We start from the raw sequence: 23,956 nt of genomic DNA, 5'->3' as shown, positions 1-23,956 counted from the left end.
AATCGGATCCAGAGGCTGCAGATATCGGTCGTGAACTCGTCGGAGAATGACTTTGGGGTGCTACCAGGCTTTGAGCTGCGCCTGAAAGGTCTCCCACCTGTGGCGTCTGGATACTGTTCAATGTGGAGTGAAGGCTTTCATCGCTGCGCGTTGCTTGTTCCCGAGAAGTACACTCCGGAAACGAAGCTTGTGTCTGGAGAATGGACAGTTTCTCGATCATACGTGCCTGAAAAGATGGCGGAGTGGAAAGATCTCTGCCTCGACCTCAGTAAGCTGAGCGAAATCGGCTTTCTTCTCTTTGCAAACGCAGCGAAGCTGAATGGTTTTGACACTTTGTCCGACAGTCTCCGTGCGCTCGATAGATCCATGGACGTGGAGTCCAGAAAACTCTCCAACACGGAAGACTACCTAACCGTGAGGAAGATATCTGTGCTACAAACTTTGGCCGAGGGGTTGAAGGCTTACCTGAGGCTCCATTTTCCCTGGGAGGAGATGGCCTACTCGAAAGTCCATGGGGAAGTTTCACCATGTCAGCTGAGTGGTGCAAGTATTCTAGAGTTTCTGGAATACTGTGATAAGCCAGGCAAGTCGACTCGAGATTTGGACACCAAGGCTGTGGAGACTTTGGAGTCGAGGCTGGCCAGCGTGCTCAACAGTCACAGAGGTTCAATCGTGTTCATCGGCTCGAGAGTTACCTTTGACATTTTTGGTGGCTCCTACACCATTCTGTCCGCTGATACGAGAAAGTCAGGTCCGGTGCGGTATGGTGACATGCTTTCTGCGGTTAATGAGAAAAACTCCACTGCCACCTTCAAACTTTCTTCTAGTCGCAGAACCGGTCCAGTGTTCACGAACGACAGATTTACGCTGGCCGTCATAGTTGGGATATTAAACTGGAGAGGGTCGACAATCTACGATGTTGGCTTCACCAAGGTCGATTCCGGGATTCACTCATGGATAGATTCGTTCGCCAAGGAGGTGGTGGCTCTGGAGGGGAAAGTTGTGCTTGCGGACTTTGTGATCTCTCACAAAGCCATGCTGGGTATTCCCGAAGAAGCAGATGACGAGGTTCTTTTCCATTGCGTGCTTGCGGATAAGAACCAGTTCCAGTATGCGTCCAATGCGAGGTTATGCGAGGAAAGGTGGCAAGAAATACGGGCTTCAGCTGGACCATTTGTTTTGGAGGCAGAAGACAAGATACTTCCTTGGTGTGCTGAGGTCTACAGAACTGGTCGGATGAAGTTCTTCAGCAGTATCTTTGAAGGCTCCGAGGAAGTTCTCTTTGGCTTTTTGAAGTCAACGGCCACTTCTGAGTTGACGGAGAAACGGGAGCAACTGAAGCAAGCTATCAAGTCCAAGAAGTCCGAATGCGTAGCAGAGTTTCGAGCGAAACTGTGGGATCCCAACGACACACGTCCGAAAGTCTTGTTGGACACTTGCGTTTCAGAGGCTTACAGCGACCGGGTCCAGATTCGTTTCAGAAGAGAAATCACTCAAAATGAGCGTGTCTCCTGGAAAGCTGTCGAGTTGCTGCCTACAAAGAAAGATCTGGAAGTTCAGATGCAAAACCGCGAGCACTTTATCACCCTCAAGTGCTCTCAAAGGTGTGACGTGGTGGACTTGGAAGCTAGCGAGTTTGGACTGTCTAAAGTCGTCTTCCTGAAGTCTGGACAGGTGCTCGTTTTCGTCAGAGGACTCCAGAATTCGCAGCTGAGCATATACTTATGCCCGAGTTTGGGAGCACACTTGAGCGTTCCAAGCTCAAAGATGCGCGTCAAGACTTTTAGCAGGGGCGTGGATCTTGTTGCTTATGACGAGGTCTTGAGGTTCATCGCTCTATACGACGTCTCGGGAGCAATGATCAAAGTATACCGGTTTGACGAGTCGTTCCGCGAGCTGATGTGGAACGGGGTCACGATTCTACTCAGCAACTACAGTGGCAGCAGGAACATCACCTGGATGGAGTTCATACCCGGCAGAGAGGAGCTCTTAGTGGCGGACGAGGACTTCTGTGTCCGGGTTTTTGAAGCGGTACAACCAGGAATGATGAAGCCGCGAGTCATCCAGCTTCCAACTTCGTTCCTGAGGCCTTGCTTGACAGCGGATGGCCTCTGCCTGGTCGCAGTGTGTGGTGGCCCGTCGGAAGTTGGAGCGGCACTTTCAGCTGAAATTTACAGACTCGATGACGGTTTGGAACGCATGAAAGCAGTGGACTTGGGAGTAGCAGTCAAGAATGGGAGTAACTTCCAGCTTGCAGTGGCGAATTTTGGGACGCAGATGCAGATGCTAATCAGTGATGGAGAGGATATGAATGTGGTGCGGTCGCTGTGTCTGAAAGTAACGGTGTCCTCCCAAAGCTGTCAGCTCGTCAGGGACTCTTTTACCAAGGCAGAAGTGGCACCAGCAGAAAGTGAGGAATCGATGTGTCACGAGCTCGACTACATCTACCATGTCTTCGACAAATATGCAGTGAGTCCTCCGCTCATTAATTCTTCGAGGATTCTCCGGTTTTCTTTGGTGGTAGACGTCTTGAGAGGCGACCCGATGTTAGCAAGAAGAAAGCTCACCAGCCATGCGGAAAGAATCGTCCAGCAGCTGGAGAAGGACAAGGGCAAGGATTTCTCGGGCCTGAGGATCCTCTTCGATCTGCAGTTCTTCAGCGACTCAGGAATGCTGGTGCAGCCAGAGGACAGGAACATGAGCGAGTTTCTGCGTCAGTTGATGTCTCTCGTTCCGGTGCAGATCGCTCGAGCTCAAAACAACAACTTGAGGCCTCTGATCGATGGACTGGAGATGGCAGCAGACGTGAGCTATGGAGACGCTATCCAGCTTGCAGGCATCATTCAGTTCAGCGTTTACGATGCTCTTCTCGAAAGCTGGACGGGGCCTGTGAAAGTTATCTCCTCGATGGGGAAGCAGAGCAGTGGAAAGTCGTACCTCTTGAATCACCTGAGTGGCTCGGTCCTTGACGTTGCCGGTGGACGCTGCACGGATGGCGTGTGGATGACTTGCCGGGCCAGTGAGGACTGCATGTTTATTATTCTGGATTTCGAAGGACTTGGAAGCTTCGAGCGAAGTGAGCAGGAGGATATGTTGCTGGCCATCCTGAATGCTGCCATCAGCAACATAACTTTGTTCAACAAGAAGGTCAGTTTGCATTTGTTTGCTAATGCAATGTTACTAAAATGTTGGTTTTTCTGGTCCAGGATTTCCACCTTGACAAGGAAACGGAGGCCGTGTTCGAACGGTTCCAAAACGGTGTGAGCTTGGTGAAAGACGATGACAAGCTCTTCAAAGGACTGTTTTACATGGCCATCAAAGACGTAGATGCAGCTGATGTTGACGATCTTCGCGAAGAGTTCTACTCGAAGATCCTCTACATTTGCAACAAGTCCAAAGACAACTTCCTGACGAGAATGTACGGGGGTCTTGTGGAGATTTCAGCCATGCCACCTTTCAACCGGAAGGAATTCCACGAGAGCATATCGCAGATCGCTGCGACTGTCGAAGGGCTTGATGCGGTGCACCAGACTGGGAAGAGTTTCCTGAGAGATTTGAAGCTGGTGATAGCACAGATCTGTTCCAAGGACTGGTCTCCTATCGACACCAAAAGGATCGGCTTCAAAGTCAGTATGCTGAGGAAGCACTTGAGGACAGCCATAGCTCTGGGATGTCTCGCAGGCGACGAGAAAAGAGAGCTGGTCGACTTTGATTCGGAGGACAAGTTTGAAGACGAGCCAATTCTCGTGAGTGGTCACACGTTCGACGTTCTCGACACACGTCTTCAGCTTGCCGGATACGAAGAAATGGACGTCGCCAACACAGTTTTGGAGAAGCTGATACCGGAGTTTGAGAAGGTGGTGCCCCGCGAAGAGAGTCTATGTAGCGACGAAGAATGGCACGCGTCCTTGGAGAATTTCCTGGGATCTCTAGCAGAGAGACGCAAGACTCGAGTGGCTAACTGGATCAAAGCCAACACCCGTGACTTCTCATCGGACGGTGATGTCCAGAAGCTGCTTCTGGAAGTTACAGCGGCAGTGGCGGATGTGAAAGACAAACTGGCGCTGTGTAGCTGCAAGTGTGGGCAGTGCTTTCTTCGTTGCATCTTGGAGAAGGCACATCCGGGTCATCACAGCTGCAAAGGTAGCCATCGCTGCAAGGAGTACTGCTCGTTTTGCAAGGAGGAGGCTTCGAGTATGGAGCGCTGCGTGGACAAGGCTGGTCACGAAGGTCTGCACGACTGCAAGCTCAAGAGCCACACCTGTGGAGAGACGTGCCACCTCTGGGAGAAGTCGTCCAACTGCAACAAGGCTTGCACTCTCAAAATCGCACACCATGGCGAACACACTTGCAACTCGAAGCAGCATATGTGCAAGGAGGACTGCTCGCTTCCGGGGTGTAGAAATACCTGCGTTTATCCTCTGGCGGTGATCGACCACACTCATACCTGCCACGAGAAGATGTGCGTCAGCGAGTGTACCATGGACGGGTGCAACAGGAAATGTGCTATGGAGGACCACTTCCACTCGCTCAAGGCTAGAGTCCATCTCTGCGGGAACGAGCACCAGTGTCCGAACGACTGTGAATGCAAGGGTAACTGCGTGGTTCTCACTGAAGTTCTAAAGAAGAGTCGCACATTCCAGGGAAAGCGCTCGACCTTTGAGTACGACTACGTCTCCGAGCAGAATGGGAAGAAGAAGCTGTGCTGCATTCCGATACCACCTTTTGAGCTGGAGCATCCAGGCCAGCATTTGCACACCGTCAATCCGGATGCCGTCCACTTCTGCGAGTCGAAATGCCAGGGGTGTGGCTACTTTTGCCACTTGCCAATCGATCATCCAGGACTTCACGATACAACTCACGGCAACATGACGCAGCAAACTTTCGTAGCCGAAAGTGAGGAAGTCGAGATCGAGGGGCGGAAGTACGAGTGGGGAGAGTCTGGTGCGGCTGAGATGTGCATGATGCACTGCAAAGCTAGAGGCCGTGGACATATCCACCTGGCTGTTTGCGAGAAGGACCAGAAGGACGACGGTGTCTGCGGCAAGGTAAAATTTTTGGAAGGAGCTCGTCACGCGACTGTGAGATATGGTCCAGACTTCGACACTCCAAAAGACGAGCTCACACATGCAACGTACTGGAAGAATATGAAATTTAAGGATCCCTGCTCGGAAGACGACCAGAGGCAGTTTGCTCTCTGCGGCCACTGCTGCCAATCTATAGAACACAACGGCAGCGGTAGCAGCTCAGGTAATCTACGTTTCGAAGCTCTTAGTTCGCATGACTCTCTTTTTTTTTTTCTTTGCAGGTGGCAGTACTTTCCAGGCTGCAGGAAAATCGTATTGCATTGAGAAGCTGTGGCACGATCCAGTGCCCAAAGAAATCTCTTATACAGGCTACGTGACTGAAGACGGACACAAGTTTGCGTGCAACCACTCCAAAGACGTGTCCAGCCATGTCATTTTTGTGGTGGATCGATCAGGATCCATGGGATCGCCGGACATTAAACCGAAGATGGTCAAGTTCCCGGAGAACCGTCTCGGCTGCGTCTTCGAGGCCATGGTTCGTTTCATTCGGACCCGCATAGCCGCCAACCTTCAAGACGTAATGTCAGTGGTTCTCTTTGACGACCACGGACAGATCGCGATGGAGCGGGAGCACATGTCCGAGCCTCAGGTGGACAAGCTTCTCACTTTTGAAGACGCCGGGGGAACTGTTTACTCGTCCGGGATTGCTCGCGTTGAAGAGATTCTAGTTCGCTCGGTCAGTGATCCAGCAGTGGCCGGCAAGAGTCCCGCAGTGGTGTTTCTGAGCGATGGTGACAACTATGGAGGTTTGGATCCCGTGCACTGCGTGAACCAACTCAAGAAGCTGGAACAGAGTCTCATCTTTCACACCATCATGTTTGCGACCGATCCGACCAATTCCGCGAAGAAACTTCTCACCGACATGGCTGATGCTGGCGACGGCATGTTTCAAGTGAGCATTGACGAGATCCAGCTCTCGAGGAGCTTCGAAGACCTTGCAAAGAGTCTACGTCCAAAAGTGGCATCTCTCATGTAGCTGACTCAGGAGGTAGGAAGTCTACTATATCTTTTTGCTCGAGATCATACTGACAATCCTTCTCTTCATTCCAGGATATAGGATATGTCGAGCATATGTCAGCGTCTTTGTTATCAGGAAAGCAATCGTAATTTACATTTCCTTTGTCATGTTTTCACTGTGTGTCTACTCCTAGATCGAAGTAAGTTATCCAGAACTCGACTTAGCGAGCAAGCTTTTCTTGAGCCTGGGCCTCTTGAAGCGAAAGCTCCCGTCACCACAAGTCGCGTACAAGTTGGAGAGAGCCACATAGGCGCTCGAGTGCTGCGGATTCATCTCCACAATGCTCCCGGCAACTCTTTTGGCCCGCTCCTCGTCCCCGTGCACCTCACATGCCGACAGCAGCGTCATCCACGACACCTCCTTGTCCTCGTCCCGCATCGCGCTCACAAAGTATTCGGCATCGCCAATCCTCCCGGCTCGTCCCAGCAAGTCGATCATGCAGCCGTAGTGCTCGACGCCTCGCTCCAGCTCGTGATCCACGGCCATGGACACAAAGTCGTCACCACCTTGGCGGAGGAAGCCGGCATGGCTGCTGGCGGAGAGGATGGTGAGGAAAGTTATGGCGTCCGGCCTCACGCCGTCCTGCTGCATCAGCCACATCGACTTGAGAGCCTCGCGAGCGTGGCCGTTGTGTGCAAAGCCAGCGATGATCCCGTTCCAGGACACGACGTCGCGGTAATCCAGAGCTCCAAACAGCGAGGTGGCGGTGTCCAAGTTCCCACACTTGGAGTAGAAGTTGACGAGCGCGTTCGCCACCACCGTGTCCTTCTCCAGCCCACTGTCGATGATCCGGGCGTGGATCATCTTTCCATGGCGGACAGCTCCTCCGGCGACGCAGGCATTGAGCAGCGTGATGAAAGTCACTCGGTCCGGAAGAACTCCCTCCCTGCGCATCCGCTCCGAGAGATCAAACGCCTGCTCGGCTCGTCCGTGGAGAGCGTAGGCCGAGATCATCGAGTTCCACGACGCCAAGTTCCGGTGGCTCGTATCCTCGAAGAGATGGCGAGCAGTGTCGAGCTCGCCGCATTTGCCATACATGTTGACGATGGCCGCGGCGACGATGGGATCCGAGGAGAGCTCCGGCGTTTGATTGATGACGCGGCGGTGGATTGTCTCTCCCTGTCGAAGAAAAGCTCGCGAGTCACAGACGCTGAGGAGGGACATGAAAGTCACCTGGTTCCCGCGGATCCCCTCGAGGAGCATGCGCTTGAAGATGGAGAGAGCCGAGAATGAATCGCCGGCCTGGACGTAGCCAGTGATCATCGTGTTCCAGGAGATCACGTCGCGGGCGGCCATGCTCTCGAAGATCCCGGCCACCACCTCCATGAGCGACGAAGAAGAACTCGAGGAAGAAGAACAGCTCGAGTAGAGATGCATGGTGGCGTTCGCGACGGAGATGCACGATCCAAATCCACTCTCGACGCTAAGGTGGTGGACTGTTCTTCCGGAATCCAGATCGCGTATCTCGGCGCAGGCGTCCAGAGCCATGAGGAAGGTGATGCGATCGGGAGGAACACGCTCGGCTCGCATTCTATGGAAGAGATTCACCACCTCGCGAGCGAGGCCTGACTGGGCATAGGCCGAGATCATCGCGTTCCAGGACACGAGGTCTCGCCTCTCCATCGCGGAGAAGACTCTCTCGGCGTCTCCAACGCCGCCACACCGGCCATACATCGTCACTAGCGCGTTGGCCACCTCGATCTGGGAAAGAAGCTGGCGCTCTTGGATCATCGCGTGGATCCTCCGCCCCTCCGCCAGCGCCTCCGGGGTCGTGACCGCGTTGAGGACGGTGATGAAGCTCACTCGCGTCGGCTCCACCATCGCCACCGCCACCATCCTCTTGAAGAGCTCGATCGCCTCGGCAAAGTGGGCGTTTAACGTGCACGACGCCACCATCGCGTTCCATGACACGACGTTCCTCTCGGGCATGCGGTGGAAGATCTCTCGCGCGCTCTCCAGGCACCCGCATCGCCCATACATCGTCACCAGCGCGGTGCCCAGCACTACATCGCCCTCCATGCCTCGCTCCAGCACCAGCGCGTGGATCAATCGCCCATTGCTTAGCGAGCGCGATCCAATACAAGCATTGAGCGCGCTCACAAAGGTCACCTTGTCCGGCGCCATTCCTTCCAGCTGCATGCTCTTGAGCAGCGCCAACGTAAACGTGTAATCCCCCGACTCGGCATTTGCTGCAATAGCGTTGTTCCAGGAAATCAAATCCCTCTCACGCATTTCGCTAAATACTGCCATCGCTAGATCTGCTCTCTCGCACTTCCTGTACATCCCCATCACCGCATTTGCCACCGGAACGTCGGATTCCAGCAGCTGGAGCGCCGAGACCCGAGCGTGGATCTGCTTTCCATCTTCCAGGAACTCGGGCGAGTCGCAGGCTTCGAGCAAAGCGAGAAAGGTGACGCGGTTTGGGTCGAGAGAGCTGCCCGCCATCTCGGTGAAGAGATCGAGTGCCTGTCGCTGATGCCCGGTCTGGGCATATGCTGAGATCATCGCGGTCCACGAAACAACATCCCTCTCGCGCATCCGATCGAAGACCTTTCTCGCCTCGTCCAGGCTGCTGCATCGCCTGTACATGTTTACCAGCCTGTTGCCGAAGAAGAGCGATCGATCGTCAGCGTGGCGCTGGACGTGACCGTGGACTCGACGTCCCTGTTCGAGGGCTCCCGAGATCCCGCACGCTCGCATCAGCCTGGCGTAGACGGACTCCTCCGCTGCTCGATTGCTGCATCGCCGCTCCAGCCGATCCACGAATTGGGTCAGTAGCTGGATGCTCAGGACGGTGTCCACGGGCCAGTATGGAATGCCGGAAGAAGAAGTCCTCCCAGCCACCATGAACTAAGTTTCTCGAGGAATCGAGAAGAACACAAGAATGCCACAGTGTGATCATGTCAAAAGAACAGGACTTCCAATGGGTGGAACCAAGAGTTGGGGTATATTCTCTGAGTATCAAACCACTTGGGCCTTACAAACCCCTATCTGTTCAACCATGGCCATCTCTTCAAGCATGGCGACGAGCTTCTTGGGCAACAAACTTGGAGCCCATTCGTTCCCAGGTGAAAATCACATCGCTCGCATTGGAATGAGTAGTTTTGCTTTGTTCGAATAGGAGTTTTGGAGAGGAAGCTCCATTCTCGTGGTACCATTGTGGCCATGGCAAAGGGTGGGAAGTCCAAGACTGGCCGCGTGCTAATTCGCCTCATCTCCACTGCTGACACTGGTTTCTTCTTCGTCTCGACAAAGAATCCTCGCAATTCGCCACAGAAGCTCGAGCTCGTCAAGTTTGATCCTCGAGCCGGCAAACGTGTTCCATTCCGCGAGGCTACTATCAACAAACCAAAGTCGAACAAGAAATAAGAACTTCAATTTATCACAAACTTGCTGAATTTCTTTCCCCTTCTTTCAGTCAAGATTCATCGCTATGAAACACATTGTCCAAATCGTCTTTGTCCTCAGGCTCATCGTCTTCTCCCAGACGAGACTCTGTACTCTCATCCTCAGCGTCATTCATCCCCTGTGATGTTTCAAAGCAAAACAAAAAGAGTTAGAATTTTGAGAAGAAAAAAGTACCTGGGAGGATGAATATAAATCAGGCATTTGATTGTTAGGATGCGAGGCCAAGTTCCAATTCAAGCTTATCTCTCGCTGGTGTTGCTCATCTCCATGAGGCTGCTCCATGGAGTGCTCCAAATTTGTATTTGGATTGTGACTTATGTAGATAATAGGATTCTTATTGTCACCTATGTAACAATGTCCACGTCCATTGGCATTGTCAAAACTCAAACCATGAGTTCCAAATAAGTTGAGCTGGGTAGTTTGATAGGGTATGTTGTTCTGTTGTTCAAAATATAATGTATCTGTTGATGATCCTTCCACTGATGTTTCTTCACTGCCATAATAATTAAACTATCAGATTTTACTATAAACTCTCATAAATTAAAATGAATACTTACGTCAAGAATTTGATAATTTGAGGGTCTCTATCTGACCAATGGGATGGAAACGAATTTATTCCTGATGCATGAAGTGGAAGGTGGTAAACTTGCTGAAAATCAAAATTAGAATAGTTAATATAAATTTATTATTACCTGAGGGAGGAAATGTTCAGTCTGTAATATTAAATATGATTTTTATACATATAAAAAATTATTAGATAAAAATTAAAATATACCTGTTTTTGCCTCATACAAAACTCCACGTCCATATTATGCTGTATTTGATTATATTTGAGTAGCTTAAATTATAATTATAATACTAACCTTTCGAATTCGTATATGATGAAGTGTAGTAGCTAATTCTTCTTCAAGTTTAGCTAAATCCTCATAACTTAAATGTTCTAGAATTTGAGTATCACCCTGATAAAACCTGAAAATTATAATTAAAAATATTATTCCAAAATAATTTGTCACATACTTGAATCGTTCAATTAGTTGTTCATTTTCAAGCTGCAGCCTTGCAATCTCCTCTTGAATCATCTGAAAAAAAAATCTATCATTAAACTAAATTATCAATAATAAATACAAATATATAAATATTTATACTCCCAAATTATTAAAGTCAATAGTATTTCTGAAATAATTATATTAAAAATCAAAATTCAAAAAAACTTTTATCACCTGGAAATTTGAGAACCATCAGTCTCTGACTTGAGTTTCTTGATTGCTCTGCTAAGCTGCTCCCAATTCTCCATTTTTCTAAAATTAAAGCCTCTTAAAAAATAAAATCAAATCAAAATCTTATACCTTTTGCTCCTCTCAGCTTCAGATACATTAGCATATCGAAGAATTACATCCTCCACCCTGAACCTTCATGTAAATACAGAGCTAATTAATAAAAAGACAAATTAAATACCTCATATCTGTGGCATATTGTGTGAGTTTTCCAGAGGGGGAGAACATAATGAGTGCAATATCAATATCACATAATGTTGATAGTTCATAAGCCTTCTTGACAAGGCCAGTGCGCCTTTTGGAATAAGTCACCTGCCTGTTTGTAGCATTCTCAATCTTTTTAATCTCAAGCTTAACCCTCCCCATAATCTGCTAGATAGACGCTCCTATTCTTCATTCCTTATCACCAAAAGCCTTGCCCAAATCTCACACATCATCGATTGGATGGAACAAAATGGTGGAGCTACAGAACAAAGAGGAAGATCTCAGACTGAAAGAGAAAAGGAGAAAACGAATTTGTTTTCTATAATATCACGGACTTTTTATAATTCTTTTTCTCAGAAATCAAGGCGGACACCTGTGCTATTGATCGTGGCCACTAATAAATTTAGACCTGGCCCACAACTTCGGAATGAGCTGGCAAAACAGCATATGCCTATCTTTACCAACTTTACCCCGTAACTATTGCCCAGTTAAGTGGAAGTTTTGTCAGCGAGTTTTACAAACAGTCAGCCTTGGAATCTTTTGGGCAGTTCTTCCTCCTAAGTTGCGGGAAGAGAACATTTTCTCGGCAGCTTAAACTTCGCTTCCTTTTTTTATTTGTTCCTTGCATCCTCAGCCGCGCGCCGCCAAGCAGCCTGGCCCAAAACCATAGACATGAGAAAACCTTTACAAAGATCAGCTAATCACTCACCTGTTCGGCTTCGAGCTTGGATACATGGCGTTTCAAAGAGCTCCCGAAATCGAGGCCACCCCAGGAAGTGGCCGACTCTTGCTCCCTTTGCTTCCGCCTCTGCGAGCTGCTGCTGCTGCTACCCGGCCTTGGAGCTGCGAACGATTGCTTCTCCATCTCCAGCCTCGACGCCTTCTTCACGGGCTCTAGCTCCGCGGCGTTGGACATCTCCGCTAGCGGCTCTCTGGTCTCTGGTTCATCCTGTCTGGCTGCAACCATCGTCGCCGCAGCTGCCTTCTCGGCTTCTAGACGCGAGACATGCTTCACCAGCACATCGCCGAGCCCGGCCTTGCCATTCTTCGCGTTAAGTTCCTGCTCGTAGCTCTCTTCCTTGAGGAGTGCATTAAGGCCACGGCTTGCGACCATGGAGGCTAGAGAAGCACGCTGTTCCGGCTGTAGGCTCCTCACCCGGTCGAGCATGAGGCATGTTAGAGGACTGGCCGTCGTCTCGTCGTTACTATCAGCTCGAACCGAGTCTTTGAGATGGTCGGTGTCACCAGCCTCAAGAGAATGATCACCGGCTTCTGAGACGAGAAAGTGAGATATGAAGATCGAAGGGATGGATGACGTTTACCTGTCGCAGGCTCGGAAGTTCTCTCGATCTGCTCAAGGGCACACTTTAGAGCGGCTGCTACTTCCTCGTCAACCTCGAAAGCGGTGTCAAGGGATGCTGTGACTTTGTGCCTGGACGACGGTGTCCCGGCATTTGCCTCTGGCGCCTCACCTCTCAGATTCTGGCTGTTCGTTCTCAGCACAACGCCCAGAAAAGCAGCCTTGTTGAAGGCCTCGGCAGCTTTCTTCTCGGCCTTTTGAAGCTCCAGTGCGGCCGACATGAATGGTAGACTGCTCACAAAAGAACAAACAATTGGTGGTCACGCTCACAAAGTTCCGAAGCGATGAACACTGAAAGAGTTTCTAAATGAATGCTGGTATACGTCTAACGAGCAGACTTCAAACAAGAGAAAAGAGAGAAGCTTTCTAGAGAAAAATGCTGTATGAAAACGAAGAACGAGGAAGAACTCGAGAAAGAAAGGAAATTCCTGGCTGACAAGTAGCTAGAAGAACGAACTAATTCACATACCGGGCAGCTTTGAGAATGCGGCACCACGACGCTTCCACGAGGGCGCTCTTCCGGGTCTCGGTAGCCTCCTGGGCAGCCGCTACTGCCGATCGCTTCTCCTTCTCGATGCGTGAGAGATGGCGGCTCCCTAGTAGAGTCTCATCGAGGGAGGTTGTCATCCCTTGCGCTTCCTGGAATCACATCGAACTCAAGTCGTCTCGCGACCGGCCCATGAAAGCATCGATCAAAGCAAATACCTGGTGAAGCAGTCGAATCTTGCGCTCCAGATAGGACTCCTTCTTGCCCCTGGGGAACCATCCCACCGGCGACCCCTTCTTGCGCCTCGGAACATCGCCGCAATTGAGATTCTCCACATCCGCCATCGCGATTCCCAGCTCCCAATCCAAGCGCGAGCGAGCGAGCGAGCGAGAGACCGAAGATCGAAAAAATTCCCCACACCGATTCTTTAGGGTTTTGCACATGGAGATCAAACGGCCAGATGTTTAAACGGCTCAACGGTCTGATTGAGAATGTGAATATTCCCCCGGCCCCACAAGGGAATCGAACGCCAGACCTCCATTCCCAGAATCGAACACGAAACCTCTCAAGCATATAAGTCAATCACTAAGTCAACTTTATTCAGCCCTAAGTCAACCATACATGGCTTTCGAGTACGTCAACCTAGTCCCCGGTCAAGTCAGCGTCAACGGCGAGGTCAATGACGCTGACCTTGGCGATGGAGTCGACGCCACAGGTATAGTGTGCCACTCTTTCAGCGAGAGCAAAAAGGTTGACAAGGTTTACTATCAATCCAAGCGGGGCACCGAGTGGAGGCTACTCCCAAAGCCTCCACAACCGGATAGCGTGATGGTATACCACATGAAGAGAGTGTTCTTGCTCTCGCGAGACAACCAAGTTCACGTTTTTGATCTCGCCACTCTCGGCCGTGAAGAACCGGCGGCATGGCGGAGCGTTTCCAGCATGCCGGGCTTGATGGGCGAGGAGTATGTTTGGTTCGCGGGCTTCAACGGCAAGATCTTCGTGGTTCCGGAGTCCTGGGGATCCAGCAAGGTCTACGACATTGCCACCGATACTTGGGAGCTTCTCACCACGCGAGGCTTGCAAGTCCAGGAGCGTTACAACTTCTTCCTCTTCAATGGCCGGCCCCTGATGGTGAGCGAGATGGACGACGACCCGGATGATCTGCTCGACGTGTCGGGGGAGTTTTGGGCTAGCGTGAATCTGGGCACTTGGCTCAAGGAGGACGTCGGCCAGTTCGATGTCTCGACCAGGTTTTGCTTCGATATCGAGCTGTGGGCGATCGAGGAGTATGATTTCGTGACGGACGAGGTGACCAGGAGGTTTACTTGCGCGGGAGTTTGTACCAGTTTGATGGAGATCCTGGCGGACCTGGTGTGCGAGGTTGGAGGGTTTAGCGTCCGTGGTAGCAAAGCGCTGGTGGAGATCTACTACAGCCCCATCAAATCGATTGTGTTTGAGGGTACTTTGGACATGGAGAAGAGGATTGTGAGCTGGGAAGAGGTTCCTTTGCCTCCAAATTCTCTCAATGTGGCTCTTACTGCTTAGAACACGCTCTCTTTTCTTTGATTTGCTTTGATGAGGATGGAAAGAAAGATGTTAGATTGATATTCACAGAGGACTAATGCTCACAAACATCGATTATAATGACTCTTAGATTTTTCTATGTATAATCAATGGTCAAAGTTTAGCCTTCTGTGGACGGCGCTGGGAGGGGGACGTGGTCTTGCCACCATAGCTCTCCCGCGCTTTAGCGGCGCCATGGGAGTGACTGGAGCGGCGGGAGTGGAGGAGCTCGCCGGTGGAGTTCGCGGAGAGCCCGGTTCTTCACCTTGCTCGTGGTGTTCTTCGTGAAACTCTAGTCGCTCTTCGTGATGTAGCAGCACTAGCTCCCCCCCTTGTTCTTCTTCGCCACGCAGCTCTACCCTCCTCTCCCTCACGAATTCCTCCAGCGACGCAGCCACAGCATCGAGATCCTCCTCCTCGTGATCTTCTCTTGTTTCCTGTGAAAGCACGGCGGTGGAGGAAGAAGGCGAAGAGATAGAAGAAGTGAAAATGGAAGCCGGATCGCCATAGATATCCGTGAGCTTTCTCGAAGTGGTGGAAGTGGTGGCGGCGGGGCGCTTGGCATTCGTTGCCCGGGGAGCGTCGCTGGGTCGTCGCGGAAGATCTCTACAGCGATAGGGAACGGGAGATTTTTGCTGGCGCTTGGAGCACGGCGCCGGAGAAGAGATCGGCGCGGGCCGCTTCCCCAACAAGGACTCGGACTGCGATTGAGATTGCTTCTGCGAGGCAAGACGAGCGAGAGTAGAATCGCGAGAACCAGGAGAAGGATTGGACGCTACCTCGGCGCTGCTGAAGAGACTCCTCCGGCTGCGCTGCTCCTCCTCCTCCGTCATAGCCATGCCCTAATAAAAAAAAGACGTTGCGCTCTAAAGCAACATCCACCGTCCACGTGGCTGCATGATAGCCGTCGGTGTCCAAAACCCGTTACGTACATCGTCACCGTTAAATTCGCTTTGAAAGGTTACAGTCTAGTCTCACGAGTTGAAGAGCTTTCTAAACGCTCCTTCTCGTTTGGCAGCTCCTTCTTTCGCGGACTCGGCCAGCGCGAAGAATCGTCTCAGTCCTGTGCTAGAGACTGCGGCCGCGGCGGCCGCAGATTGAGCCATCGCTCCTCGTCCGAGCGCTGCTGCTCGAGCCATCATCGCTTCTCTGCTCGCAGCGCTTGGAGTGAGTGGCGATGAAGGTCCCGACGCCGGACTAACTGGCAGCAAAGTTCCCATCCCACGCTTGGTGAAGTAATCCAGCAGTGGCTGTTGGTCACTTTTCTTCAGTCCCTGGATTTCCAAAGAGTACGTGAGAATGTAGCTCTATAACAGAAAGAGCATCACAAACCTTGAGATCGAGTAGACGCTGGAAGTCGGCACCAGAGCCTTCAGGCAGTAGAGCATGGTAAGTGTCAGCGATGGATTCAATCGGTGACAAAATGACCTGCCACCCGAGAAGTGGTCATTGATTCAGTCGGAAGAAGAAATTTTGCGCCTGGCTACTTACCTTCAAGAGAGCCTCCGCCTTGCCGATTTCACGAGTGACATACTTGGTGTAGCTTGCCGGAGCAGCTGTCTGGCCTCCCAATGCAGGGACTTCGAGTAAAATTGTTTTTACCGCTTGTGTATCGAGTAGCATCTAAAAGAGAAACAAAGTTAGCACGAGAGTTTGGTAAAAGAAAACTTACCTGCTGAGCCCCAGTTTCTGTGATGCGTTTGCATTTGTATATATTCATATAAAATCGAGGAGCGAAGGACGCTGCTAACTGTCATATCCACACAGGTATATAAGATCACAAGTACTATGGGTAATGAAGTACCATACCTTGTCTAGAAAAAACTGGAAGTACAACGGAGACAATAGACCAGATATAACTGGAATGCTACTAGACAGAATCGAGCTGATTCCATTAACATACCTGTAACAAAAATACTAAAGCTCGAGTCTGTTTTTAAGGATGATATACTCTTACTCGGATTGATCGCCAACACCTTCAATCGTCCCCCATGGCACTCTTGTCATAGCTGCCAGCTCGTTTTCCAATCGCGTTTCCAGTCCCATCACAAGGGATGAAAGCGCTTTGGTAATCACGCCGGAGAATTCATCCTTCATAGCCAAGCTCGTAAGAAATCCAACACAAATGGAAAGATACCTGTTCTTCCGACAAGTCGATGCTTTCCGCGAACTGAGAATCAATTACTCTGGAAATGTTTTCTCCTAATTGACCAGCCTGATTCAAGAGACAAAACATGATTACAAGTTTTAAAGATTTTAAGTACTCACAGTTTCATGGCAATATTCTGCAGTGTTGACAATATAGCATATGACCCTTTCGTCTTTGTCCGAAACCTGTAAAACTGGAAAGGCTTGATTATTATCAAAATAGAAACGAGTTAGATAGTGTACCCGTAAATGACTTTCCATGCCTGTCGCTACGGCAACAAGTCCCGCGCCAGCTCCAACCTTTGGTAGTCGTCCAATCAATTTACCAGCATAAGCCCTGAGTACTCGTTGAAAGACCTGCCAAAGCGTTCAGTTTCTGATAGAGTTCTTTAATCGAGATACCTTATATAAGCTGAAGAGCGTTTGATTTTTTGTAAGAGCTACACAGCGTTTTAAACTTTTCTTGATCACGAGAAAAACCTGTAGAAAAGTTTTCTTAAGTATATCCGGACAGCTATGTAAAAAACCTTCAAACCTGTGTGCTGCTTGTAAGAATGTTAGTTTGACTACCTTCTTCAGCCTCCCAGCTCTCCTCCTACACATGTATCAGTCAATTCCTAGCTGCCGAGGAAGTAAAAATAGATACTTACCATCACAAGTTTTTCCAAAGTCTCGAGCAGATTCTTTTCTTCTAATTCAACATAAGGACCTAGGTGAGACTCAAAGCATGACGATATGATGCCACGAAAGCTGAAATTAGCTGCTGTCTGTAACAAAGAAACTTGAGTGCTTAAAGATAGTGAACTCGCTACATACCGCTGACAAATATTCAGGTCTTTTTTCTTTTTCTGTTCCTTCGCCATCCTGTCAAATGATTTAGACCACTTCGCTCGAACATGAAACTTGATACTTACAGGGTAAACTTGGCTTGATCGACCACCTTTTACGGCCAGTTGCTTCTCATATTTTCTCCGCAAAGCGGAAGCACTCTGCTCGTCACCTTCACCTTCATCCTGGTCCTCAGCTTTGTCGCTCCCCATTCCAAAGCGCTCAGCAAGCTCCTCCTCAAACTCCAAGGTCCTTTGCAGTGCCTATTGTATAGCCAAAATGAAGTGTCCGTCGCTATTGCAATATCATTTTACCTGAAGGAGAGTTTGAACATCTGGTTGTTCCTTCAAACCATCCAAAATCTCTAGTAATTGTGCCCTGGATACAGAGACCGAGTTCATCAAGACCGAACATACGAAATCCTGCCTTACCTAGTTACTTTACAAAACTGCATACAAAGCAGAAAGGCGACGCGCCAGTGCGCAGGAAAGATCTGCCAGATATCTTCGTTTGCACGGAGCTGTCGTTTTATCCAAGCATAGCGGCGTTCCACCTTATCAAGTTTTGCAACCTCTACAGAATGTAGAATTCCAATCAGCATGCCTGTTCTGGAAAGTTTTACCTGTGCCTTGGAAAATTTGCTGATAGGCAGTCAGTTCTTTACTGCAAATATTGACGATGAGCTCCTCGCGGACAGTCCGCTCCAAAGCATCAACAACGAAGCAAGCATCGGCTAGCTGTTGCATGAGGTTTCCATCTTCTTTCAAACCAGCAGTGCCTAAGCTGCGAAACAAATACAAAAGATGTTAAACATTAAATTGAATTGAAAAAAAAGCCATATCACTTCACACCTTGAAAAATCGTTAAAAACGTGAGCCTTTAGAGTCTCTTTAATGGTCTTGTAGGTACCTCTGAGCTCATTGATCTTAGGAACATCCTTGTATGCCTCAAAATGACCACAAAGCTGGTTCACAGCCTAGCGAAGAAAAGGTCACACAGCTCAATACTTCGTCTTGATAATTACAAACCTCTAACTGTCCGGCGGCTTCTTTGTACTGTCGCTTAGATGCCATTCCCTGAAGTTGCTCCACGGCCGAGACTGCGAAGAACGGAAAACAAAACCGTAAGATAACCAAAACCATTGAAAAACCACAAAATTTACCAAGCATTGACAAACGATGTAGAGCAGTGATAGTTGTTGTGATGTGCTTCTTTGCAAAGTCGAGCTTCTTTATATCACGGCATAGCTCTTGAACCATCACCTCGCTTTGTTCCGCTTTGGACTTGATCTCCCGGATTTTGTTTGCCAATTCCTGGCAAATCAACAAAACAATTCGCTCCTGACTGAAGTGACAGAAGAAATACCTCGATAGCACGCATGGCATCGGCAAGATCTTCTTTAGCTTTAGTCCCTGAGGAGCTCTGTGTGGATATTACTCAGATCCGAGGACAAGCCACTGGATCTAGAACGAACCTGTTGCCGGACAGCAGCAAGGATTTCGGCATCGCCGCGACGAATTTTGTTCCTCAGCTTCTGGATGAGCGGCTCCACAGCGATCAGCGACGCCTCTGCAGCTCAATCAAGAGCTCAAGTGATCGATCTATGCAGCGAGCGGCATTGCCATTGCCTACCGTTCGGGAAGACGTTGTTGATGAAGTCGAGAATGGGCGCATTCTCCACCTGGGGAGCCGTCATCGCCATCGCCGTCGCCCTAGCTCCACCAGAGACTGTGCCCTAGAGCTTAGCTGGCATATTCTCTACCGTTGAGAGGCATATACTCTTTCAAGCAGCGCGAGCAAATTTAGGAAAGCTCTGGCAAGCGAGTGGCTTCTTTTTATCCGCGGCTGTCCTCGTTTGTCGCGAATTTCTCCTCCTTTCTTCCTCACCGATCAATGTCACTCGATACCAGGCTATGGATCTCCTCCTCTTCCATCTCGGATGCCTCCTCTTTGCTCGCAGCGTTCTCGCGATCGCCACTCCAGATTCTAGCAATTCTCTTTGCTCCACGCAGAGATTACCGCTCCGCCACAATCGAATCTGCCACTGCCTCCCGGAAATCTCCTCCAACAACGCGTCATCGTCGCCATCGCAGCACTCCTCAGCTCCATCGCCGGCTCCATCCCCTCTAGCAGGTGCTCCAGCATCGCTAAGCCCTAGAGATTCTCCACTCCATGGCAGCTGCTGGATCCGGCCGGGGCCCTGGAATCACTCCTCGTGGTGCATGTGTAAGGATCGAATGGAGGCGGGGCGCGCTCAATCGGCATTCTTGCGGATCTCGAGCAATCTAACTCTGGATCGCATCGCGGCACTCTTCGACCATGATCACACGCCTGATCGATTGTGCGCGCAATGCTTGTGTCCCATTCTCAATCTATCCTCTTCCTTGGCAGCTCCATCTTCTCCTCCCGTCGATTCTATCGTCGAGGGTTTGTCCCCGTGCGTTTGCGCGAATTGTAGCAGTGGTGACGTTGGACCGCCACCGTGGCATCGAAGCCTGCCAGATGGAAATGCGAGTTCGATTCCTGGGAGCAGCGTTTTCAGGGCCCATGGCCAGCCCCCTCCACAAGTGACAGTTAAAAACATTCATGAGGCAAAACAAGCAGTGTTAACATTTGTTCTTCCACTCCTCGGCTTTGCGGCGTGTGTTATGGTGTTCTTGGGCGTCTTGCTGGGGAAAAATGCGCTACTAGTTTGTGGATCGTCTTCTAGTTCTTTCAGCCATCTGGAAAACTCAATCTGATCACCTTGTGTTTTGGAGGTCTTAAAACTTTTGAAGATCGTCATCTATTTCTTTCAATACTCAATTTGATCTAAATATTACCACTTCACATCACAGCTTGTAAGAAAACAAAAAAGAAAAATCAGTAGATTCGGAAAAATCAGCCTGTTTTCATTTACTTCTCAAGCAAATCCTCATTGAACTTAAGCTAGAGCAAGAGCAAAAAAAAATCCTGCGTTTTTTAAGCAAAGGAAGAGTGGAGGTGGAAGAGAAAACTGGATGAACTCTCAAGCAAAGAAAGAGCAAGAAAATTGGAGATGGAAGAATGACCACTTATATGTGGAGTGCCGCAGCGATGGAACCAGCCAGTGTGAGAACTTCGAAGGGTGGTTTGCCAATTACCTCCTTGACGGTCTCGGGGCAGGAGTCTGTGATCCAGAAGTGCGAAAATTCTTTCTCGCTCTCTGAAATGTTATCGTGTCAAGTTTCCTGTAACGAAGAGAAGAATGGAGTCTCTACGTACCTCCTGCCGCGTGAAGAAATCGCTCCCAGGTTTGCTGAGGGAAGACGCCGTGCGTGGCGTAAGCACTCACTTTCGTGGCTCCATTCGCTTGTAGTACTTTCTGAAAGACGAAAGATACTGCCTAAGAAACGATGAAGAAATCTTACAATGCACGAACCTGGCATTCCTTGAGAGTGCCTCCAGAGCGCACCAAATCATCCACAATGACGACGTGCCTTCCAGCGGCCTCGCCTTCCTTCAAGCGAACGATCCTTTTGTTTCCATCTCTAACTTTCGTACAGATTATCTGTGATCCACCATCGAAACACAGTTAGAGATCACTCGACGAACTCACGAACTTTACCGTGGGGAAGTGCTCGAATTGCTTGTTGAAGCGCTTCCAAGCTCCCTCGTCGGGGAAAGCTATAGTCACCTGCAAGAGATTTTTTACATCGTTGCAAGCTCTCTCGACTTAAGTCTCACATTTGTGGAATCCGGAAGCTGGTGTAGGCGGTGCTTGAGCAGCGGGATTCCACTCTCGAAGCAGGGAAGAACGCTGTCACCGAAGTAGAACCTCTCCTGTTTTACAAGTCCGGGTGAGCGAGGCTAGGAGAAAGATCGAAAGGAAAAGAGAAAGCAAACCTGGAGTGCGTGGATGTCAAAGATGACGAGACTTGTCGGGCCACCCCTCGAGATTGGAATGTTGGAGAGGATCCGAGCGAGAGTGAAGGCCGTGGCAATGTCACCCTCGTCTTCCATGCGCTCCGACGTTCCAGTCGGGAAGAACGGCACCACCACCGTGAAGGAGGCGATGAACATCCTGGGAAGAGCGTAGATCACCGAGAGCTGCTCAAAGATCACGGCAGGGGAGCTGAAAGATGCGAGGAATGCAACGTGCTGGCCACGGATCCCATGAGCATTTGGCACAAACAAGTTTGGAAAGCCATCCTCGAATGTGCTGAAAGAAAAAAGAGACAGCCATCCATCGATCGCTCAAAGAACAAAGCAAGAAATCCACTTACTTCCAGCGGATGGATTTGAGCTCGATGGAATCCGTCTCGGCGGCGATCCTCCGTGCCAAATCCTCGTACTCGCTGCAATAGAAGAGCTTCACCTCCTTGCGGTTTGGCCTGTCGAGGAGATTGCACGCCAGCTCCGCCGCTGGAGACGCCGCCAGGGCAGCCGCCATAGGCAGTGTGTGCATCCCTAGCGCTGGCTCCCCCGCCGCCACTGCCGCGGGAATTTCACGCTCCATCTCAGAGACCCTAGCCTTACCGCCGATCCGAATGGGGAGCCCCAGCGATCGAGACGCTGTACTCGATCCTCCCGAGAACCCACGTGAAGCACAAAAGGAAGGGTTCTTCCATTGTAATGTCATAATGCTAGGGAGATATCATAAGCTGTCCTTTATATTCGTCCCCTGTGACAATTCAGATGATGGGACTTCTCCGTGTAGCCAGTCGTGCGGACTTCAGGATTTTCACCTGAAGCAAAGCCCTGTTCTCTTTACAACTAATCTTCCAGATAGAAAAACACACCATACCATTCATGCATAATATCTTTTAAAAATGTAAAACATTAATATTATTATCTTACACATATTTACTTAAGTTAAACTATAATAGAATATTCTAATATAATGTTCAAACCAATTCAAAAGCTTTTAATTGTCAACTAAATAATTTCTTAAAAGTTTAAAACATTGACATTATTTGAACCCTATTTATTTTGGATAAAATAAAATAAATAAGTAAATTTATCAGTTTTTGGTTTGCTTAAGCAAACTTGTAGAGGACTGGGATGGTAATGGATATATTTAGAATATATTTGAATATTCTAGGATATTTTACGATCTGCCAGTTATTAATCATTTAGATTAATCTTGTATTTATAATTTATACACATGTTTATAATTTATAAACTTGCTTAAACACTTTCTAGTATATTTTTTGTTTGCTTAAGTAAACCTGTAGGGGGACTAGGATGGTAGTGAATATATTTAGAATATATTTGGATATTCTAGGATATTCTACCATCTAACAGTTGTTATTCATTTAGATTAATTTCTTATTTATAATTTATAAACCTTCTTAAACCATTTCTAGTATATTCTTTTTTATTCTATTATCTAAGATTAATCTTGTGTTTATAAATTACAAACAAAACTTTATTTGATTAATTGATCTAATGGTTAATATGCAATAAGATGAATTTTGTGTTTGTAATTTATAAACTTTTATTTTATCAATTGGATTAATAAGTAGGAATAACACTACTATTAAGCAAATCAAGCATTGTTACATGCAACTTGTAGAAAATTATTCTTATTTTAAATTAAAAAAATTAACCTCTTTAAAAAATTAATTATTTAAGGTTAATTAAGATTCACAAATATATTAAATTATTGAATGTTAGTAAAATACTTAGGTCATATAATATTTTATTATGATACAAATTTTATTCATTTTATTAATAATAGTAACAATAATTATTCATTGACTTTGTGAGTGCATGGAATATGGAAAGGGAATACAGAAATGTGCATATCAATTAGCCCAAAAACCCTAGCTTATATACAGGAGCGAGTGGTTCGGATTGAAACCAATCCGACGGCTACCAAAATCCCACTACGCTAATATTAGTATACGGCATCGTAGCCGTACACTTGCCTCTCACATCATCCCCTCCTCTCGGAATAATGGAAAGCCATTAGGGTTCTCTTGTAGATGGGCCGGGATCTGGAGGAACGTCAGGAGGAGGCATCGGTGGATCTATAGACGGTATTAACTGCTCCTGATCCCTTTGTATGAAGCATTTTAACTGCTGCACATGCACAATCTCTAGAGGATCGGCCTGCTGAACGTCATGCCAAACCTCATAAACTTGTGGTCCAACTTGCTGCAACACCCGATACGGTCTTTTCCACTGCGCAAGGAGCCCCTTAGATAAACCACATACCGTAAGATGGGGAAAACGGACTAACACCAAATCATCCACTTTGTACTCCGCAGGTGGACGATGATGGGAATTGTAGTGCCGTTGTTGTCCCACTTGTACGCGGCCTAAGTGTTCAACAGACTCTGCTCGGACAAGTGGAAGAATGTTTGTCAAATATTGATCCCATGACCTAGCATCAGGAGCTCGTGGCAATCGCGAAGGTAAACCCAGCTCTGTTGGTAATATTGGATCATGACCATATAAAAATTTATATGGTGAAGCACCAATAGAACTCAGCACCCCTGTGACATAGGCATACCGAAGAGATGGCAAATAACCATCCCAATCCGAATGCTGAAAGTTCACATACTTCGCAATCATCCCTTTGAATGTCCGAACGAGCCGTTCCACCAGACC

General features: G+C 48.8%; 8 protein-coding genes across 8 annotated transcripts; 2 read left to right on the top strand and 6 right to left on the bottom strand.

Moving 5' to 3' along the window:
• Positions 1-5,269: 5,269 nt before the first annotated feature.
• LOC112350273 lies at positions 5,270-6,216 on the top strand. Its single transcript, XM_024686178.1, has 2 exons — positions 5,270-6,075; positions 6,138-6,216. The coding sequence occupies exon 1, from the start codon at positions 5,281-5,283 to the stop codon at positions 6,061-6,063; it is 783 nt and encodes a 260-aa protein (XP_024541946.1). The 5' UTR covers positions 5,270-5,280; the 3' UTR covers positions 6,064-6,075; positions 6,138-6,216.
• On the bottom strand, positions 5,354-8,983 carry LOC9646984 (pentatricopeptide repeat-containing protein At5g27110). Its single transcript, XM_002980999.2, has one exon. The coding sequence runs from the start codon at positions 8,950-8,952 to the stop codon at positions 6,250-6,252; it is 2,703 nt and encodes a 900-aa protein (XP_002981045.2). The 5' UTR covers positions 8,953-8,983; the 3' UTR covers positions 5,354-6,249.
• Positions 8,984-9,042: 59 nt separating this feature from the next.
• Positions 9,043-9,539, top strand: LOC9657961 (50S ribosomal protein L33). The gene is made up of 2 exons (XM_002981141.2): positions 9,043-9,173; positions 9,227-9,539. The coding sequence occupies exons 1-2, from the start codon at positions 9,107-9,109 to the stop codon at positions 9,472-9,474; spliced, it is 315 nt and encodes a 104-aa protein (XP_002981187.2). The 5' UTR covers positions 9,043-9,106; the 3' UTR covers positions 9,475-9,539.
• LOC9657960 (agamous-like MADS-box protein AGL3) lies at positions 9,460-11,228 on the bottom strand. The gene is made up of 11 exons (XM_002980998.2): positions 10,969-11,228; positions 10,860-10,916; positions 10,734-10,811; positions 10,659-10,686; positions 10,531-10,592; positions 10,377-10,482; positions 10,289-10,327; positions 10,206-10,226; positions 10,071-10,162; positions 9,688-10,006; positions 9,460-9,631 (listed from the first exon to the last, which is right to left on the bottom strand). Exons 1-11 carry the CDS (start codon positions 11,151-11,153, stop codon positions 9,524-9,526), a joined length of 1,095 nt encoding a protein of 364 aa, XP_002981044.1. The 5' UTR covers positions 11,154-11,228; the 3' UTR covers positions 9,460-9,523.
• Positions 11,229-11,338: 110 nt separating this feature from the next.
• Positions 11,339-13,257, bottom strand: LOC9646983. Its single transcript, XM_002980997.2, has 5 exons — positions 13,057-13,257; positions 12,821-12,990; positions 12,314-12,582; positions 11,701-12,263; positions 11,339-11,644 (listed from the first exon to the last, which is right to left on the bottom strand). The coding sequence occupies exons 1-5, from the start codon at positions 13,180-13,182 to the stop codon at positions 11,603-11,605; spliced, it is 1,170 nt and encodes a 389-aa protein (XP_002981043.2). The 5' UTR covers positions 13,183-13,257; the 3' UTR covers positions 11,339-11,602.
• A 1,168-nt stretch (positions 13,258-14,425) lies between these two features.
• LOC112350269 lies at positions 14,426-15,259 on the bottom strand. The gene is made up of 2 exons (XM_024686170.1): positions 15,184-15,259; positions 14,426-15,123 (listed from the first exon to the last, which is right to left on the bottom strand). Exons 1-2 carry the CDS (start codon positions 15,241-15,243, stop codon positions 14,512-14,514), a joined length of 672 nt encoding a protein of 223 aa, XP_024541938.1. The 5' UTR covers positions 15,244-15,259; the 3' UTR covers positions 14,426-14,511.
• Positions 15,260-15,333: 74 nt separating this feature from the next.
• LOC9657958 (vacuolar protein sorting-associated protein 53 A) lies at positions 15,334-19,113 on the bottom strand. The gene is made up of 23 exons (XM_024686169.1): positions 19,013-19,113; positions 18,855-18,949; positions 18,746-18,802; positions 18,543-18,693; positions 18,409-18,479; positions 18,232-18,356; positions 18,003-18,163; positions 17,812-17,953; positions 17,695-17,758; positions 17,467-17,643; positions 17,369-17,416; positions 17,203-17,319; positions 17,088-17,147; positions 16,955-17,032; positions 16,796-16,909; positions 16,673-16,738; positions 16,542-16,619; positions 16,362-16,495; positions 16,214-16,307; positions 16,077-16,154; positions 15,896-16,027; positions 15,737-15,832; positions 15,334-15,678 (listed from the first exon to the last, which is right to left on the bottom strand). Exons 1-23 carry the CDS (start codon positions 19,080-19,082, stop codon positions 15,379-15,381), a joined length of 2,508 nt encoding a protein of 835 aa, XP_024541937.1. The 5' UTR covers positions 19,083-19,113; the 3' UTR covers positions 15,334-15,378.
• Positions 19,114-20,248: 1,135 nt separating this feature from the next.
• Positions 20,249-22,061, bottom strand: LOC9657957 (ribose-phosphate pyrophosphokinase 4). Its single transcript, XM_024686210.1, has 7 exons — positions 21,625-22,061; positions 21,245-21,560; positions 21,086-21,181; positions 20,967-21,035; positions 20,781-20,909; positions 20,624-20,723; positions 20,249-20,564 (listed from the first exon to the last, which is right to left on the bottom strand). Exons 1-7 carry the CDS (start codon positions 21,978-21,980, stop codon positions 20,434-20,436), a joined length of 1,197 nt encoding a protein of 398 aa, XP_024541978.1. The 5' UTR covers positions 21,981-22,061; the 3' UTR covers positions 20,249-20,433.
• Positions 22,062-23,956: the final 1,895 nt, after the last annotated feature.

The sequence above is a fragment of the Selaginella moellendorffii genome, unplaced genomic scaffold (genome assembly GCF_000143415.4).
Source record: "Selaginella moellendorffii unplaced genomic scaffold, v1.0 SELMOscaffold_47, whole genome shotgun sequence".
Classification (NCBI taxonomy): domain Eukaryota; kingdom Viridiplantae; phylum Streptophyta; class Lycopodiopsida; order Selaginellales; family Selaginellaceae; genus Selaginella; species Selaginella moellendorffii.
This window is presented reverse-complemented; position numbering and strand designations above follow the sequence as displayed.